The sequence below is a fragment of the Rhincodon typus genome, chromosome 5 (assembly GCF_021869965.1).
Source record: "Rhincodon typus isolate 14 chromosome 5, sRhiTyp1.1, whole genome shotgun sequence".
NCBI classification, from domain to species: domain Eukaryota; kingdom Metazoa; phylum Chordata; class Chondrichthyes; order Orectolobiformes; family Rhincodontidae; genus Rhincodon; species Rhincodon typus.
In genome coordinates, this window is record NC_063336.1 from 89495981 (window position 1) to 89513830 (window position 17850).

General features: G+C 37.1%; 1 protein-coding gene across 2 annotated transcripts in view; it reads right to left on the reverse strand.

The window, feature by feature from the left end:
* Nucleotides 1–1084: 1084 nt before the first annotated feature.
* Nucleotides 1085–17850, reverse strand: part of lrrc1 (leucine rich repeat containing 1) — a 156734-nt gene continuing 139968 nt past the window's right edge. The window contains exons 13-14 of one of the 2 annotated variants that reach the window (XM_020528127.2): nt 12929–13065; nt 1085–2722 (exon numbers count right to left, since the gene is read on the reverse strand). In XM_020528127.2, coding sequence (XP_020383716.1) covers nt 2564–2722; nt 12929–13065 — 296 coding nt within the window. In that variant the 3' untranslated portion in view covers nt 1085–2563. Of the gene's footprint in view, nt 2723–12928; nt 13069–17850 lie in introns of both variants that reach the window. The other variant, XM_048597478.1, reaches the window with a different exon arrangement.

The window sequence follows — 17850 nt, forward strand, 5'->3', positions numbered from 1 at the left end:
TTATTCCTTACACTTCACGCATTCATACATAGAACTCTTATTTTGACCACACATTTTAATCTGTCCTTCAGCACTGATTCGTTCTTCACCCGTTTATTATCTCTCTCTTCCTGTTTAACCAATGCACTTCATATAGTTTTGCCATTGCCTGCCATATTTGAAGTAGAATTCTTGACTGTTTCTTTACTCTTTCCATGTAACTTGATTTTAAAACCGTAATTACTTCTCCTGTGCTCTTGACAAGTACCTGACATGCATTTTTGATTTGAACTTCACATTCATCTTAAAAGACAGACTCCTCACTTGTGGGGAATCCTTGAATTAGTATGCCCCACTTGGGAATGTAAATATTTTAAAGCCAAGATTGCATGCCACTAACAAATATTCTAATAATAGGATGCACAGCAAAACACCTGCAATGTAACCACAAGGGCCAGTTCTTCACAAAAGGAGAGAAATTTCAAGAGTTGAGAGTGAAATTTTCATACCGAATGTCATAGCTGATAGTGCCACCAGTGAGAGCTGATGATGAATCAGTAAGTTGATTTTCATTTAAAATACAGCACATAGGAAAGTAACGGGTGTTCTTCCAAATTTCAGAGCACAAAATCCAATACAGAAACAATTTGTTCATTCATGTGCTCATTAATGAAATCCTGAAATAAAATAGTGATCAAAAAGTATGAAGTTTCTTCGTTAAAGTCAGCAATTCTGCAGCAATGGAGAAAGTTAGCATTAACAGGAGTTAATAAATATAAATTAATAGAAGGTATAATTCTGTAACTGAAATATATAGTCATAATGTATAAAACAAGCATAATACTTCTGCACACAAAGAATGAGGCAATTGTCAATACAACAAAAACAGAACAGAAATCCTTGAAATAAAACAGCAGTTGCAGAACAGCTGGAAAAATGGAAGAAAACAACAATATTAGTCAACGTATTAACAGCAAAAGAGAAGAAAGATCAAAAGCTGCAAAATCCCAGCAGGAAGCTCTTCAATGTCAACTGTAAAGCAGCTAATGTAAATTTTTCAAAGTATGCTAAAATATTTGTTTTCTTTACAGATTCTTACAAATTCTTACAAAAATTAATCATGTTTATTCAGCAAAAATACATAAAATGTATCTAGAAAGAAAGAAGCAGATCAATGAATCTATACAAAGAGACCCTACCAGTTTCCATATACAGTACGACAATGAACAAAAAGAGTCAGCAATGTAATTAACAAAATGACAAGTGTTCAGGACATATTCTGAAGAAACAGAAATGAGTGACTTCAAACCCGTAACAATCTCTGTTTAGACATGTTCATAAACCACTCGGTTTTATTTCTATGATTTGCCTGACTGGAGGTCCCCAATATAAGATTATACACCTAGTCAATATATTTCTCAGCACCAGCAGAAAATCAAGTGTTCATTTGAAAGACTATTGCCAAATTTTTATAGTGGTCATCTATGGCCAAAACTAAGTCTTCACTTACTGTAAAACATAATATTTTTTGTGCAGTACATGATCAATGAATAAAAATCAAGACTGAACCCCAGGTTTTACACATTATAAAACTGTTCACAACTGTATAATAGTTACAAATTCCAGTCAAAAGAAAATGCTGCATCAGGCAAAGGAAGATGATGTTACATTGATTAGAATTAACCTTTTAAAGTGTTGTTCACAGCACATTCATTTGGTGCAAAGTCTGTTTGTTCAGCAGGGCAAGAACTAAAAGTAATAACAAACCTGAAAGTCTTCTAATCTGATCTAGTGTTGTGTATTTCTGTGTCCCACAAAAAGTGCCCAACCATTGCAAAACTATCCCAAGGAGTAAAAGAGCTCTGTGCTATTAGCACATCATACCAAAGACTTGGCTTACAACATGGAATGGGGAGGGTGGGGAAAGGGCAACTCAGCTGGAAAAAAAGTTAAACAGGTTCAACACAAAATGCAGATGATTTGGGAAACAAAGAACTGACTTCTATAGCTACTGAAAAATAAAAGTGTACCACTTTTGATGAAATTCAAAAACTTGCATTACCTATTATTAAACTTGCTATACAAAAAAAATTTACACAATCAAGCTGCCAACCTGTATAAAAGTATCAAATTTCACATAAAACTGTACAATTATTTTTCAGCAGGTCCAAATACCTGGGCATACAACCCCCAAAAATATAGCTTTTTTAAAAAGAATGCATTCACCCTGTGTATAACAAAATTATATGCAAGGATTTCTACTTCTATACAGTAGTGCATCTACCTATATATATATATATATATATATTTATATATATAAAATATATAAAAAAGATGAATAGTTCTTTTAGGCAAAACATGACATGATAAAATGTGCAGAATATGTCTGGGCAATTTGGTGCAATCATTAGCAGAAACAAGGCACTTTCTCCCAGGTTGCAGTTACAACAAACACTGCGACATGAAGAAACAAAATCAGGTGAGTTTGGTGCGTACAAACAGACTGGAACAATTCCAAGGATGGGTTAACATTAACGTTCACACAGTCGGGGAGACACACAAGGCGTGAGTTTGAGGTAAAACTCTATACAGAAGTGGTCACTCTTTTAATGGCATTATTGACCTCATTTTTGTTGGAGTCCAGTCCTTTAGCAGCATTCATATCATTCCTCAAGTTTTCTGCTGTCTTTTTTAAAGTCTTCAGTTCCCCTGGGTGTGGAGTGGCTCTCCTCAGAAGTGTACCCTAGACATAAAATACAAAACAATTAAGGCAGCTGCCCACTAGAAGCAACCCAATTATGTAACCAAATAACAACAAAGAGAGATCTTGCGTTGTTTGTATTCACCAGAAGTTGAAGGTTGTTTTGTACATACTATGATACCAAGAAATGTTCTATTAAGTGAGAAGTATTGTCAAATTCATAATTTTATATAGGGCAGATCGTGTTCAAATCCCACAAATTCTAGGTTCGGTGAATAATTCCAAATTAAATGCAAACAACAATCTGTATTTCTACATCACCTTTGAATCTAGTAAAATATCACAGGGTGCATCACAGCTGTGTTATAAAACAAAGTAATCACGTAAGGAGATACCAGGCAGACACACAGACACTTGGTCAAAGACAGAGGTTTTAAGTGGCATCTCAGAAGAGGAAAAAAAAATTCAGAAATGGAGTGGGTTGGGGGTAAATTCTAGAGCTTAAAATTTCTGAAGTAGCTGAAGGAACTCCCAAAGATTGAAAAATTAAAGTTGTGGATGTATCAAAAAATAAAAATTAGAGCATCACAGATACCTTGGTGGGTTGTGAGGCTGAGTGATGCTACAGACATAGAAGAGGCAAAGCCATAGAGGGTTTTGAAAACATGGGACAAATTTAAATTGAAGGTACTGCTTTATCAGAAGCTAATTTAGGTCAGCAAGCACACAGATTTGAATAACACCATAGTATGGTTGACCTCAAGTTTAAAGGGTGGAACATGCAAGACCAACCAGAAGTGTTTTAAAATGGTTACATCTAGAGGTAACAAAGGCACTGAGGAGCAGACAACTTGAGGAAGGGATGTTGTCAGAAAACATATGGAGGTAGACTGTCTTAGTAATGGTGGAAATGCAAACACTTATTATAATAATTCAGACATGCAATAACCAAATATCTCAACTTCTTCACATATGAACTGATAAGCACATGAAGAACAGTTTGAGGAGAATTGTCAGCCATTGTCTTATCCCCTCTAACAGTAACAATGTCTACATTCAACTCATTTTGCTTCCTTGATAACCTGAAACAGATCAGGATCTCTCAAACTGGAATGGTCAACATGCTGTGGAGATGTACACCAGAAAAACAAAGTAGTCAGCTAAGTGAGGGAGGTCAGAGGAGAAAGAAACTTCCAGTACAAAGTGGCAGCATTTCAGAAAAATATTGCTACATTTTTTGAATATGTGAAGATCATAACAGTAAGAAAGATGTGGTTTACTAGTATCTGTCTGAATAGGAATCAGACACCTGCCTTGGAGAGCCTGTTCTCGAAACTTTCCTGAAAAGGGGCTAATGAAATAACAACAGATATTTGCCATAGATTAGGTTATATTTGTCCTACATTTCAAGCCTCAAGTGTAAAGCCACGTAATTTGCCTCCTATATCCCTGAATGACCACAAAATGGCCAATCTTGTTTAGCGGGTTATAGCTAAACATAAAGAAATCAAGTAAAAGAGCAAAGAATTCGGATTAGAACAAATACTCCTAAGAAAACACAACCTTCCACACAGCTTGAAAGACACCTGCTGTAAAAATTCAATACTATTCTGCAAGATAAAACAAATATTTAATATAATCGTTCAAATATCAAACAAGCTCAATGCATCATTGATACACCACAGCTGCAAACAGCAGGAAATATTTAGAATATACACCTTTTAAAGGCGAGTTCATGGTTTGTTGGCATTGCTGGCTAAACCATCATTTACTGAACATCCCATATTACCCTGAAGAAGCTGCACTCTTCAACTGCCATAGTCCTTGCGATGTAGGTATACCCATATTCCTGTTAGGAAGGGAGTTCAAGACTCTTTTTTACCGGATTACAATGAAAGGACAGCAATATATTTCCAAGTCAGGATGATCGTTGGCTTGGAGGGGAATTTGCAGGTGGTGGCATTTCCATGCATCTTGTCCTGCTAGGTGGTAAAAGTTGCAGATTTGGAAGGTGTTGTCAGAGGAGCCTTAGTGCATCACTGCTGCCACTGTCAATGAAGCAGGAACTGAATGTTCAAGTTGTTGGATAGATTGCCAATCAGATAGTAAAGACAAATTTACTAGACTCTAATAACCTCCTAATATTGATGCAATATATCTGACAACCAAAGCTAACACCTTACTGGTATGAAAGGCATTCAAACAGTGCTTTAATGAAAAAAATTATAACTGCCAAGATTTTGCAGTAAAAACAACAGTGGCTGTGCACTCACCATTGTTGAAAAGGAAGTCAGACAGCAACTTCTAGTGGTATCACATTTGAAGCTGACATAGGATTATACATGTATAAAATTACAGAAGGACATAAATAGGGTACACAGGAAGAACCCTTCCCATTGATAGAGAGATCAATGACAAGGGTGGCACAGTGGCTCAGTGGTTAGTCTGAACGGGATGCTCTTCGGAGACTCAATGGGCCAAATGGCCTGATTCCACACTGTAGGGATTCCATGATTCTACAAGTTAAGGTTAGGAGCAGAAAGTTTGGAGGAAGGTGAGGAAAAACATTTTCACCCAGAGTGTTGTGGAAGGCTGGAACTCAATCGGTAAGGGTGGTTAAGGCAGAAACCCTCACTACATTTAAGTCATATGTAGACAAGCGCTTGCGATGCCAAGGCACACAAGGCTTTGGGCCGAGGGGCAGAAAACAGGATTAGAATAGTTAGGTGATTGTTTTTTTCACCAGCATGGACACAACGGGCGAAGGTCCTCTGCTTGTGTTGTAGATATCTCGGACTCTATGACATAGGATGTGCAACACAGCAACAGGCCAAGCAGCACAACTAGTCTATGCCAAAGTTTATATTCTACTCAGACCACCTCCATTCTATTGTCACCTAAATTTACCATGCAACCATCTATTTCCCTTGCTGTCTCATTGCTTGAGTGGTTCCCACTTACATGCATCTTTATTCGTCACTTCAACCACTCCCTGTGGTAGTGAACTCCACATTCTTGTCATGCTTTGGGTAAATATGTGTCTTCTTTATCAGATTTCTTGGCTGTCTTTGCACTTGATGCAAGCATCTTTCTTAACCTTCAACCCTTATGACTTAATTCATACATTCCGGCTGGTGTTTAGTTTATTCTTTCCATTTAAATGCCTCTTCTCTATTGAATTATCTTGTATTGTTGGACTCTAGTTTTGTTTTTTCCTGTGGGGAAGAGCATTCTCACTGCACCCATAGAATGATAGAATCCCTACAGTGTGGAAGCAGGCCATTCGGCCCATCGAGTCCACACAACCCCTCCAAACAGCAACCCATCCACACCTATCCCCACTAATCCTATCCTTGTAACCTTGCATTTCCCACGGCTAATCCACTGAGCCTGCACATCCCTGCACACTACCGATCCACCTACCCTGCACATTTTTGGACTGTAGGAGTAAGCCAGAGCACCCAGAGGAAACCCTCAGGGAGAACGTGCAAACTCCACACAGATGGTTGCCTGAAACTGGAATCAAATACAGGACCCTGGCGCTGTGAGGCAGCAGTGCTAACCACTGAGCCACCATGCCACCCACTCTCTTTAATTCTCTATTTTAAGCCATTCTATTGTTTCGAGTGAAAAGAAACCCAGTTTGTCAAACCATTCTTGATTTGTATACTCATGTATCTTCTGATGTTGTCCTTGTAACTCTTCACGGCACATCTTTCTATTCATAATATCGTTCCAGAACTGCCAGTCTTAATAATCTGATCTAAGTTCTGATACAGGTTTAGCAATAACATCTCTACTTCTCAATCCTATCTCTATCGAAATAAAACAAAGCAATTGGTTTGCCTTCTTATGATGTTGCTAACATGCAACAGAAAATTGACTGGTTGGCATATCTGTAGTCCTCTGCCTCATGTAGACCTGTACTCTGCAAGTAAGTGACTGCCCTACTCTTCCCATCAAAACATACAATCTTACGTTTACCTCTGCTGAAGATCATGTGTCAATTACTTGCACATTTTGCAAAATGATTAATGTTCCCCTGTAATCTGTTACAATAGTCATGCTCAGTACTGACAGCGTCCTTCCCAATTTGATGTCCGTTCCATTTATAAAATTTGTATTTTTGCATCAAGAGGGCAAATTGTTAAAGTGAATTATGAACAGCATGACCTGAGCATTGATCTTTTTGGAGCATCACTTCCCACATTCTCTCTTTCATTTCCATTCTCTGCTTGCTGTCTTGAAGTCAGTTGACAAATCATTGTGCCACTTGAACCCCAAGTTCACATTCTCTGATCTTATTCATGAGTCCACTATGAGTCCACCTTATCAAATGACTTTTGAAAATTCAGAAAAATTACATCGACAACATCAACACTGATTACTTTATCTCAAAATTCAGTTAAGTTGGTGGTGTAAAATTGTGTGTTTTGAAATCCAACATTCTATTCATATTATATTTCTCATTTTTAGATGTTCTTCTGTTCTTTCCTTTGCTAAGGATTCCATTATTTTTCCTACCACCATTGTTGAGCTGACTGGACTATAATTTATTCTCCAACTTCCATTCCCACTTTTTAAATATTAGAAGTACATTAGCTATCCACCACTTCTCTGGCATGCACCCTAAGGAATTATCATAAATGATTAGCAAGGCTTCTGCAATGTTATCACTAGGTTCTTCTAAAGTATGCATTCCATCAGGACCAGGGACTTTTTCATTCATTCAAGTTTGATCATGTGTTCACTACACTTGAAATTTTAACTGCACTTTTCTCATTGCTCATTTCATCATACAATGTCACGTCTACCTGCCATGTCATCTTAGAACAAAATATTTATTAACAACCCCTGTAATCTATCTAGTGTCTCCTGTTATAGTACCTTCTCCTCACCTTTCTAACTACTTATTCTCTCTTTTGCACTGCTCCTGCTGTCTACGTACTTGATGCAAGTCTCTTTCTTAACATTCATTTAATTCCTTCTGTCTTCATTTATTCACAGGCCCATCTGTGTTTAGTCCATTCTTTCCATTTAGCTAGATACATTTTCTCTGCACTCTGCTGAACAGCGTTTCAAATGTTCCCTATTTTTGCGTGAAGTAATTTTTTTTGGCAACATTGTTAATCCCTCCCCCATTCTCAGAACCTCAAATTCAAGTTTTTTCAAATCCACAAACTTAATTTTTGTCACACTTTTGCTCTTTGGTATCGTCCTAAAGCATATTATGGTTGCTATAGCCAAAACTTTCCATCTCTATTTTTTCTTCTCTCATCTCCAATAGTGAATTTTCCTTGCTTTCTGTGGACTATATCTACTAATGTGACCGATACTTTACCTTTCAGTGTCGCCATCCATACAGATTCTATTTTTGTCTTCCTCATAGTTGAATCCCCTTTTTTAATGTCAGGCTTTCCCAATAAGCACAGCCACTCGACCCACCTTTTCTCCAACTTCTTTGAATCTGCTGAATTCTGCAATGTTCATTACTAAGTGCTGACCTTTCTGTTGACCACATTGTACTAATCCCTATTATGTCTAGTGCTTCCTAATGCTTAATTCGCCAACTCCCATTTTATGATAGATAGTGTGTGCGCATTGCTGGACTGACATTTTAAATCCATTTTTAATAAGATCTCCTCTCACTTGACATTTAATGTGGCATCGAAGTTAAATGCCAAAATATAGAAGTTCTCGTCCTATTTGCCCGTTCCTTCATAAACTTCACCAGTTTCTCAATTAAATACAACAAAAATGCTAATGGCCCATGCTATTAGGTAGAAGTGAAGATATCACCAAAATGTTAAATATTAACTGTAACTAAACTACTTGCCTAGCCCCAAAAAGTAAATTTAAGAAGTCTGGAAACTCATTTTTGCAGAATTTAATCTTTTGTTGTCGGAGATGTTTTTCACCCCTCCTTTACCTCTTTCACTCTGTTTTACTCTATCTTTCTTTTTTTGCTTTGGATAACTTAGCTTACAGATGGCAACATAATTGCACAAAGACAGATGCACATGAGAAGATGGGACAGAATGTAAAAGACACCAATAAATAGATAAATGAAGAATAGTACAAGGGAAAGCTAGCCATAAATATACAAACATAGTAAAAGTTTTATCTAAAAATTTATTTAAACATGAAAAAGGAAAACAATAAAAAAAATGAATATTTGTCTAGAGAATTAGTAATAGAGATTAATAAAACTGCAGATGAGCTGAAGAGGTAATTTGCTTCAGTCATCACAATAAAGGATACAAGGAACTTCACAATGGCTCTTGTGGTGCAGTGGTAGAGACCCTACCTCAGAGCCAGAGGGGCCGAGTTGAAGTCACACCTGCTCCAGAGGCATGTCAAAATGTATCTGAACAGGTTGATTTTAAAATATATAACGCCAAATCAGGTACAGAAAGAAAAAGATTGGCCTAAGATACAGAAAATAAGTGAGAAATTTAAAATGACATTTAAAATAGGAGGCTGTTGTGACGCAGTGGTACTGTCCCTACCTTTGAACCAGGAGGCCTAGATTCAGGTCCCATCTACTCCAGAGATGGATAATAATATCTGAACAGATTTAAGGGGTCTTAGGATGCAGTGGTAGTGTCCCTAACTTTGGTCCAGGAAGCCCAGTTCAAGTCCCATCTGCTCCAGGGATATGTAATAACATCTCCGAACAGGTTGATTAGAAAATATCTACAAGGAACATCACAGAAGCAGCTATAAATCAGGAACTGAAAAGGAGGGAGAAACTCAGGAAAATTACAATCACCAGTAAAGTGGCACTAAGTAAATCGTTAGAGTTGCAAGTTGTCAAGTGCCCGGGTTGCGGTAGACGTCATCACAGGATCTTAAAGGAAGTGGACAGTCAGACAGTTGATGGATTGGTTTTAATTTTCCAAAACTCCCCTGATCTGGGGAAGGTCCAATTTGATTGGAAGGTAGCAAAAAAGTGACCCACACCCACAACATTCAAAAAGGGTGGAAATAGCAGACCAGGCCAGTGAGCTTAATATCTGTCAAGGAGAATATGTTAGAAGCTATTTATTAAAAAGTTATAGCAGGGCACTTCAATAAGTTCAAGGTAATCAGTCAGAGACAACATGGTTTTGTGAAAGTGAAATCATGTTGAACTATGATTTCACTTTCACACAACCATGTTGTCACATATGAGGGAAATGTATGGTTGATAAATTTGTTGTTGAAACAAACATGGTAGGAAACTAAGTTGCAAAGAAGATATAAGGAGATACAAAAAGATACATACAACTTAAGTGAGACAGCAAAGATCCAGCAAGCTGGCAAATCATGTATAATGTGGAAAAATATGAAATTGTCCATTTTGGCAGGAAGAATAAAAAAAGCATATTATCTAAATGGTGAGAGATTGCAGAGCTCTGCAATACGGAAGATTTGTACCCTAAAACATAAATCATAAATGTTTAGTCTGCAAGTAATTAGGAAAGCTAATAGAATGTTATCATTAAATGACAGGCAGACCAAGCGGTGCAATGGTCTATTCTTGTTCCTTGTTTGCATTAGATAATTAATTTATTCTTCCTGGTTTATACTCTACATATTTTAATGAAGGTCTTTAAATTTAATTGGAGAATCCTTTCCATTGTTCCCCAGCACAGAAAAGTGCTTGAAATTATCTTCTGTAATGATAAATCATTGTTCAAATGTTCAATAAAATTCTGTGGGCAGCTATAAGTGTAATGCACAGTAAGCACTGCTCCTTCAAGTTCAATTTAGAGAAAATCCACTAATGCTACTTCATAGCAAATAAATAGTATAGCAGAAGATTGTATTTAGTTTAAGTCAATTGTTATTTCACAACTTTATCTTGAATTTCAGAATATTTACTTATTATTTATGTAGTATAAAAATTGTTTCAACAATTCTTGAAAAATACAAATTTTCAATGATCAAAAGTTTATACTGTTTACAGAATAGCAAAATAATTTGCTTGGATTTTCTTGGATTTAAAGATCTTGCACAAAAGGCTGAATATTTTGTACTTAGCACAAATTACATGTTTCAAACTGTAGTGAAGTTATGTATAATGTTTAGAGAACACAAGATAAAAGAGTGAAAGCAGCTTTATGGAAGTAGTATCTTTAGTATTTATACCCTGCTCAGATATCAGACATCTGCTTTTTCAGTTCACAAACAATGGCTTATTAAGCAGTTAGGTCTTGACACAGATGGATATCAGCCATATCTAATTTTTAGCAATGACGCATTTGTTTTAGTCTGTGAAAACATGATAGGGATTGATCAGTTTTATTTTGTGGCTCACAGTTAAACGTAGAAAGAAATGATTTACTGGTGTTAAAAATATTAAACAGGTTAAATGAGTGAAATTTTCTCCACAAAGTGGCTCAGACCACCAGAGAACGGAAAGAAAAATTCTTTATTCTCGCGTTAATTCAAAATCAACTTGAAAGAAAATTCAGATAAAATTCTGTAACAAATTGAGGTGGTGTCCAGTACAAGCTTGCTGTTCCTTTGTTCTATTGTCCTATCAAATATTTTGTTCCTATTGTTAAGTTTCACAAAATCTTACAACACAGCACGAGTCATGGCTGACAATATTAGGTTTGTTGGCCAAAAATAGAGGATCTAAGACAGATTTTCATTCATACACACAAGTCTACCGGGTCAGGATCTTGCCTATTGTTCTTGTGGCAAGTAGAACAAAAGAATGAGGAGGTGAAGACGATGCTGAGGATTTTAGGGTACTCCAAAGTGAAGTGATGTACTTTCTTGCTGCCCAGAGTGACAACTGGCGAGCCTGCAAACGACAGTGGTTCTTTGTTCAACCAGCAGAATAAGAGACTAGTTCAGGATATTGCATCAAATTTTTGGCACCATACTTTAGAAAGGATGCAGAAAATGCAGAAAAGGTTCACGGAAATTGTTTTAGGGATAAGGAACAACCAGTTATGATTAGATTGGAAAAGTTGGGATTGTTTTCCTTGGAAAAAATAAGGCTAAGAAGATCTGAATGAGGTATTCAAAATCATGAGAGGTCTCTACAGAGAGAATGGGGAGAAACTGTTCCCATTCATGAAGAATCAAGAACAAGAAGGCACAAATTTAAACTAATTTGCAGTAGTAGTAAAAATGACTCAGTGGAAGCAGGTTCAACCAAAGTACCCAAAAGAGAATTAGACTGTTATCTGAAAAAGAAGAATGTAAAGGGTTACGCTAAGAAGGCAAGAGAAGGTCAAAAACGCAACTACACATTTGGAGATGATAATGAGCTGAATGGTCTCCTTCTTCACTGTAACAATAATGTGATTGATGGAAGTCAACATGGGGTCAGATTTAATAGTTTGAAAGTCTGATCATTGAAAGGGTGTCTACTGAAGCTCTAGTCAAAACAGCTGGAGCCAGTGGCAGATCAGAAAGTGCACCGAAGTGTCCCACTGTTCAGATGCTACTCATTTGGAAAGGTCCAGGAGAGAAGTTTACGTGAAGTTATGTACAGTTCAAGATTTAGTACCATTGCTCTTTCAATCTGCTTCTAATGGAAATAGTAAATATCACCAGCTAATCCTGCCAACAGATCTATCAACATTACATATGAATGGTTCAAATGGGATTGGCATATGTTAAAAATCTCAGATGTCACATGGCTTTGGACACAGCAATAGTCACTTTGAGAAAGGTGGGATGTGTCAGTCAGCTGTTAGCAAGATGTAATTTGGCAATGTCCATTTCAGATGTGTATTTGAGACACTGGGAACAAAAATAGATAGGTAGGTTTCTGGACCCCTCAGTGCCGACTTTTCCAAGCTGTCAGAGTTCATAACATTGTTCGATGTTCCTGGGATCGACTGCCTATTTATAGGAGTCTGAGAAGGGAAGGGTGCAACTCTGGAGTCTATCAGGCAGCATTTGACCTTATTCCCAGACAGACCAGTTGGTGAATTAATCCAAACAAGAACTGCCCATTTTCAGGCCATTATAAACAAGATCATTTTTTGGTGGACAGAAGTGGATTCATGACTATAACAACTTACAACATTTAATCATGCATTTCACATCAAATTTCCATTAGGTGAACTACAAGGTAGTAAGTAGTTATTGCATGGATGTCTGAAGTAACTATCTGGACCAGAAAAAACTTTTCTTTAGATAAGGATTATAAGTTAAGACTTAGGGACAACTCCAGTGCTTCCCAAACTAATTTTAAAAGTCTTTCCTGCACCTTACAAAAATTAGCTTCTCATCCATTACCTTTTCTTCATCATCCTCCTCATCCTCATCATCTAAAAAGCGTATTGCACTGATTCTGTTCATTGCACGTTCATTCCACATTTCATCGGACATGTCATTCACCAAATTTTCCAGTGCTCCACAGCGAGGCAAGTTATCTGCTGGAATCAATTTAGCACAGAAAATTATATAAACATATTTCCACAAAGTTATAAAATTTGGTTAGTAAAAAACAAGCAAATGCAATCTTCTAAGTTGAACGATTGACAAGTTGCTCTGTTTTAAAATGAAAGCAATTTTGCTCTAAAAATTTTGTAAAAACGTTTTCAACATTTTTCAGAGATAATGTATGAAATGAAAAAGTTCTTAAACATTCTAAAGTACACATTAGGATTTTTCATCTAGTTTTGTATTGCCAAGCATCCGTCTGTTTTAATTCAGTGCTTTTTCCACTCCTTTTCACCTGTTCGTCAGTAAATAATTTTGAAACAGATTTTACGAACTACAACTCACATAAGGATCCACCTTAAATATCGTGTATACTCTTCTCAAGTCATAAACCGTGCAGATTCAATATGGCCAAAGCTTCAACGTTATCCAAAAGTAACTGGACTTTCAAGTTAGAAGACAGGGTTGAAGTTTATATAATTTCACCCATTATTCTCTTCAACTATTCCGCAACTTCAAAACTAATTCTTTCGAAAGTGAAAGGCATAATTACCCACAAATTATAACACTTAACTAAAACTCACTTCCTGCATTGGATAAAGAAAATATTTAATTGCATTTGTCACCACAAGCAAACACCATTTTCTTATCATGAGGGGATGGTGGATTTGAGAATGGAGAGATGAAGGCTGAGGGCTAAAAAGGGCAAAAGTAAACATCACAGTCACAAATCAAAATAACACATGAACTGTACACAGTACTTGCAAAAGAACAAAATCAAAAGTTAACCTAAATAGTGTTTTAAAGTCAAAAAGGTATAAATTCCTATTTTTTTTTTTAAAATGTGCTTGCATAACAGTAGCTTCCTACAAGAGCTGCCATGCCTTTAAAGGAGAGATGAGGAAAGAGGCCAAGCCAAAGAAATAGAGCTCTAAAATTGTAAAAAGAAAACGAGCTTTGGTAAACAGTGTTTGGAAAGATACAGAAAGTGAGAAGAAAACAAGCAGAATTGAAACAAAGAGCAGAATAAGGAAAACGTTGCATGATGTGGCTTGAAAATAATGGCGGGTGTCAGTATTGAAAAAAAGTACACAATGCTGCTCACACTGGCACAAATTAGACTGCAAAGAAACACAGAAAAAGCAAACAGAACACAATGAGACTTGAAAGAAAATGGGTCTTTTTAAAAAATTGAGAAAATGATCATGTTTTCCATAAAACAAATTAACCAAACCGCTAAAATGACATGAATAATGCTTTACATCCCAGAACCATTTGTGCTTTTAGCAAAGTCAGGCATACACACTGAATAAATTCTTTATTTCCACATCATTGCACACAACATTGGCCAATGCATGCAGCCATTATATGAATTAAACCTGCAAGAGTTGATTTATCACTTTGTGCCTGCTGCCTAACTATTGTAGCCTCAATTTATGGTCATGCAGCTGGGCAGACTTAACACAGTTCTTACTAACGTGTCTACATGATTAGGACCTCATTAAATGTGATATTTGTAGACTTCAGAATCACATACATAACATATAAATGATACCAGTGAGAGATGTATAGATAGGTTAGGAGACACAATATCATTTGTTCAATTAATTTTCAGATCATGGACTGAGATGCCATGCAGGCTTGAACAAAAACACTGGTTGTAATTGGTAATAAGATTAATTTATCTTTGTGCAAGAGTAGCTTATAAACTTGGTGCTACTTCTGAATCACTAAACTTGGTGAACAGAGAAAAGAATTCCTTAACTGAAAAAGAAGATACCTAGAAGACATGTTTGAAAGGACCAGACTTGTAATCAATCACATTCAGATGGAATACAATGCAGGGTCTGCCTTAGAAATTTACTTTGGCACATTGATGTTAGGTGCTTCTATAAATAATTTCAGCACTTTGCAATTAGCCATGTGCTGCCCAACTATTTTTAGCATAAACTATTCAACTTAGTGAATGGCAGAACAGGTTCAATGGGCTGAATAGCCCACTTCTGCACCAAACCTTCTGTACATAGATTTGCTTTCAAAGTTTGGTTAGCGTGAACATTTTAAGAGGCCAACTCGGAGGTTCCTAGGCAACATCTGCCTTTGTCCTAAGTAGCATAAGTCATGGATTTGGAAGATGTCATAGTAGTAAATTTGCACATTCTACGGCATGGAGGGAGTGTGTGTTTCAGCCAGGCAGTACCATGCCAGTCAATGTTCATTTAATCGCTTCCAATCACAATGACTGAATCCCACTGTCGAGTGTGCAGGGAAACTATGATTGAAAACAATGCAAATGACCCATTTATCAGGAAAGTGCTTAGATTATATAAACATAAGATAGCTGATAGCCTGCGTATCTTGTATCTAAGTTCTTTAACTTAGCCAACAATTTTTTAAAATGGAACTTCAAAGTAGTCTTTCATTCCCCTCCCTCTCCATTTCCTTATTTTAGCCACTTCAATGGAGTTCAGCGGAAAATAAACTTAGAATTAATTCAAAACCATTAGGGATTTGGACAGAGTAAATTGGAAAAACTGTTCCTATTGGTGGAAGCATCAAGAATCAGAGAACATAGATTTAAGAAGATAAAGAAACAACAACTGCACAAGGGAGAAACTCAGGAAGTGGTTAGAATCTGGAATGTACTGCTCAGGAATGTAGCAGAGGTAGATCCAATCATGGCTTTCAAACAAATGTATAATTATTTGAAAAGAAAAAAAAGTACAGGTCAATGCAAATGTTTTAGGGAGTAGCACTAAATCAGATGCTCTTGCAGTATGAATATGACAGAAACAAATGGCCTCCTTCTGTATTGTTACTATTCTATCATTACAGTTTCTCAAAAGGTTTTTACTGATTGAGGATGCAATGCTTTTCTGAGGTTCCTTTCCTTCTAGTAAAGGCCTGAAATCGTACAAAATAAATGAAAATCATTGCTTGACTATAACAGCTCAGTACATTTTAATCTCATATTTCCACAATATTGGATTGCAGCCATTATTGCCAACTCAACGAACTTGGAAGATCAGCAAGACCACTGAGATTCCAAGTAGATGTAAAAGTTCTTCCCAATCCTGAAATGGGGAGAAAAATCACAGGAGTCATACCCCAAAACAAGCTGCTAATCTCTAATCATCTTATGGTGGAAAAAGACACACAAAAAGGAGAATGAAAATGAGAATTCACACAGTACACACTCATGAAAAGCCACAAACTAAATGACCAAATAAATGTACACTGTTCTTTTGAAGATGGTCAAGTGATAACAGTAACAGCGATAGGGATCCGTATCTCCAGCTTCAGGACCCCCAGACCTCCATCTCTATTTCATGCGTATAAAATGCCATCAGTAGTAAAGTGTGGCAAGTGTAAAATCTCAAGGAAATCTGAGCAATTCTCCAATCAAACGATTTTAAACATCGCACCCAAAAGACTTCTCTGTAGTGAAGGCTTCAGGCACTCAGTAGACAGTACTAAAAGCGTTGAAGACCAACATGAGCAAGCTGCTGACACAGATGCAGGACCTTGCTCCAGCAATTGGTATACATTTCACCCTTAAATAACAGGCAAAGCAAATACTAATCTCTAACTCATTGCATCTAATTAACTCCTGTTGAACACAACCCATGCCAAGTGTTGAGATGTTGATCAGACTCATATGAATGGTGTTTGCAAGCTCCTAGCTTGGATTATCAGCAGAAGTCATATCAATAATCTTCTGACACAGAGGTGAGAAATCAGCCAACTGAGTCGTCAACACTCCAGGGAACTAAGCAAAGATGGCAGCAAAGTATAGAAATATGGACGCACAATGACAGACATTTTTTTTTTAAAACAATGTTGGCCAGGGGAGTTGTGCATGAGTAACTCAAAGACATTGCTAAGTAATAGATACCTAACAGTGAACATTGAAATTCAAGCAACATACTGCATGACACAATGTGCTCAAAATCAAAGTAATGGCCCTACTACAGGAGGACTTGGACGTCTTAGCAGCATGACTTAGATGTTTCTGACAAAATTTCCAAACAGACTCGTCCAACCGTGCTTCGGTGGAAAGGAGGTGGGAAAGAAGTTTTTATTTCTGGGTCCTTTAATGGCTGGATTAACAAAATCTCACTTGGCAGAAGGTAGGTGCTTCCATAATCTTCTCTGGATTCCTGATTATCAGCTTGGCACAAGTTTGAGCAGTCACCTGCAGTGATTATAGGGGACTAGCTGCTTGCACAAAGCATATGCAACCAGCCCTAAGCCAAAACAAAGGACCTCACATTCATGATTGCAAATAGCAGGAGATATTAAATATGCTGCTGAAAACTGGCACACGTTTAGGTAAGGATAGGGCAAATAGTGAGGACAAGTTCTAGAAGGTCTTTCCTTCTTGTTAATTCTCTCATTACTCATCACAGGCCCATTCTGCCAGAGGCAGAAATGACCACTGCACAGTCTTGCGAAAATGAGGCTTTCTTGCTTACTGAAGTTGTCTTCCACTATGTGGTGTAGCACTGCCACTATGACATAACAGGACATTCACAAGGTGTTGTATCAGCAGCAAAATTGTATTTGACAAAATAGCCTAGGTCATCCCTCACTCTTACCATCAGCATCAAACCAGGGTATTAATTGTGATTATCTGAGGAGTAGTGGGGAGCATGCTAGAAGCACCAAAAGCATACCTAAAAATGACATGCAACCTGGTGAAGCCAGTATTACTTGCATCCTAAACTGTAAAAGCAGAATGTTATAAACTGAGCTAACCAATCTCATTACCAGTG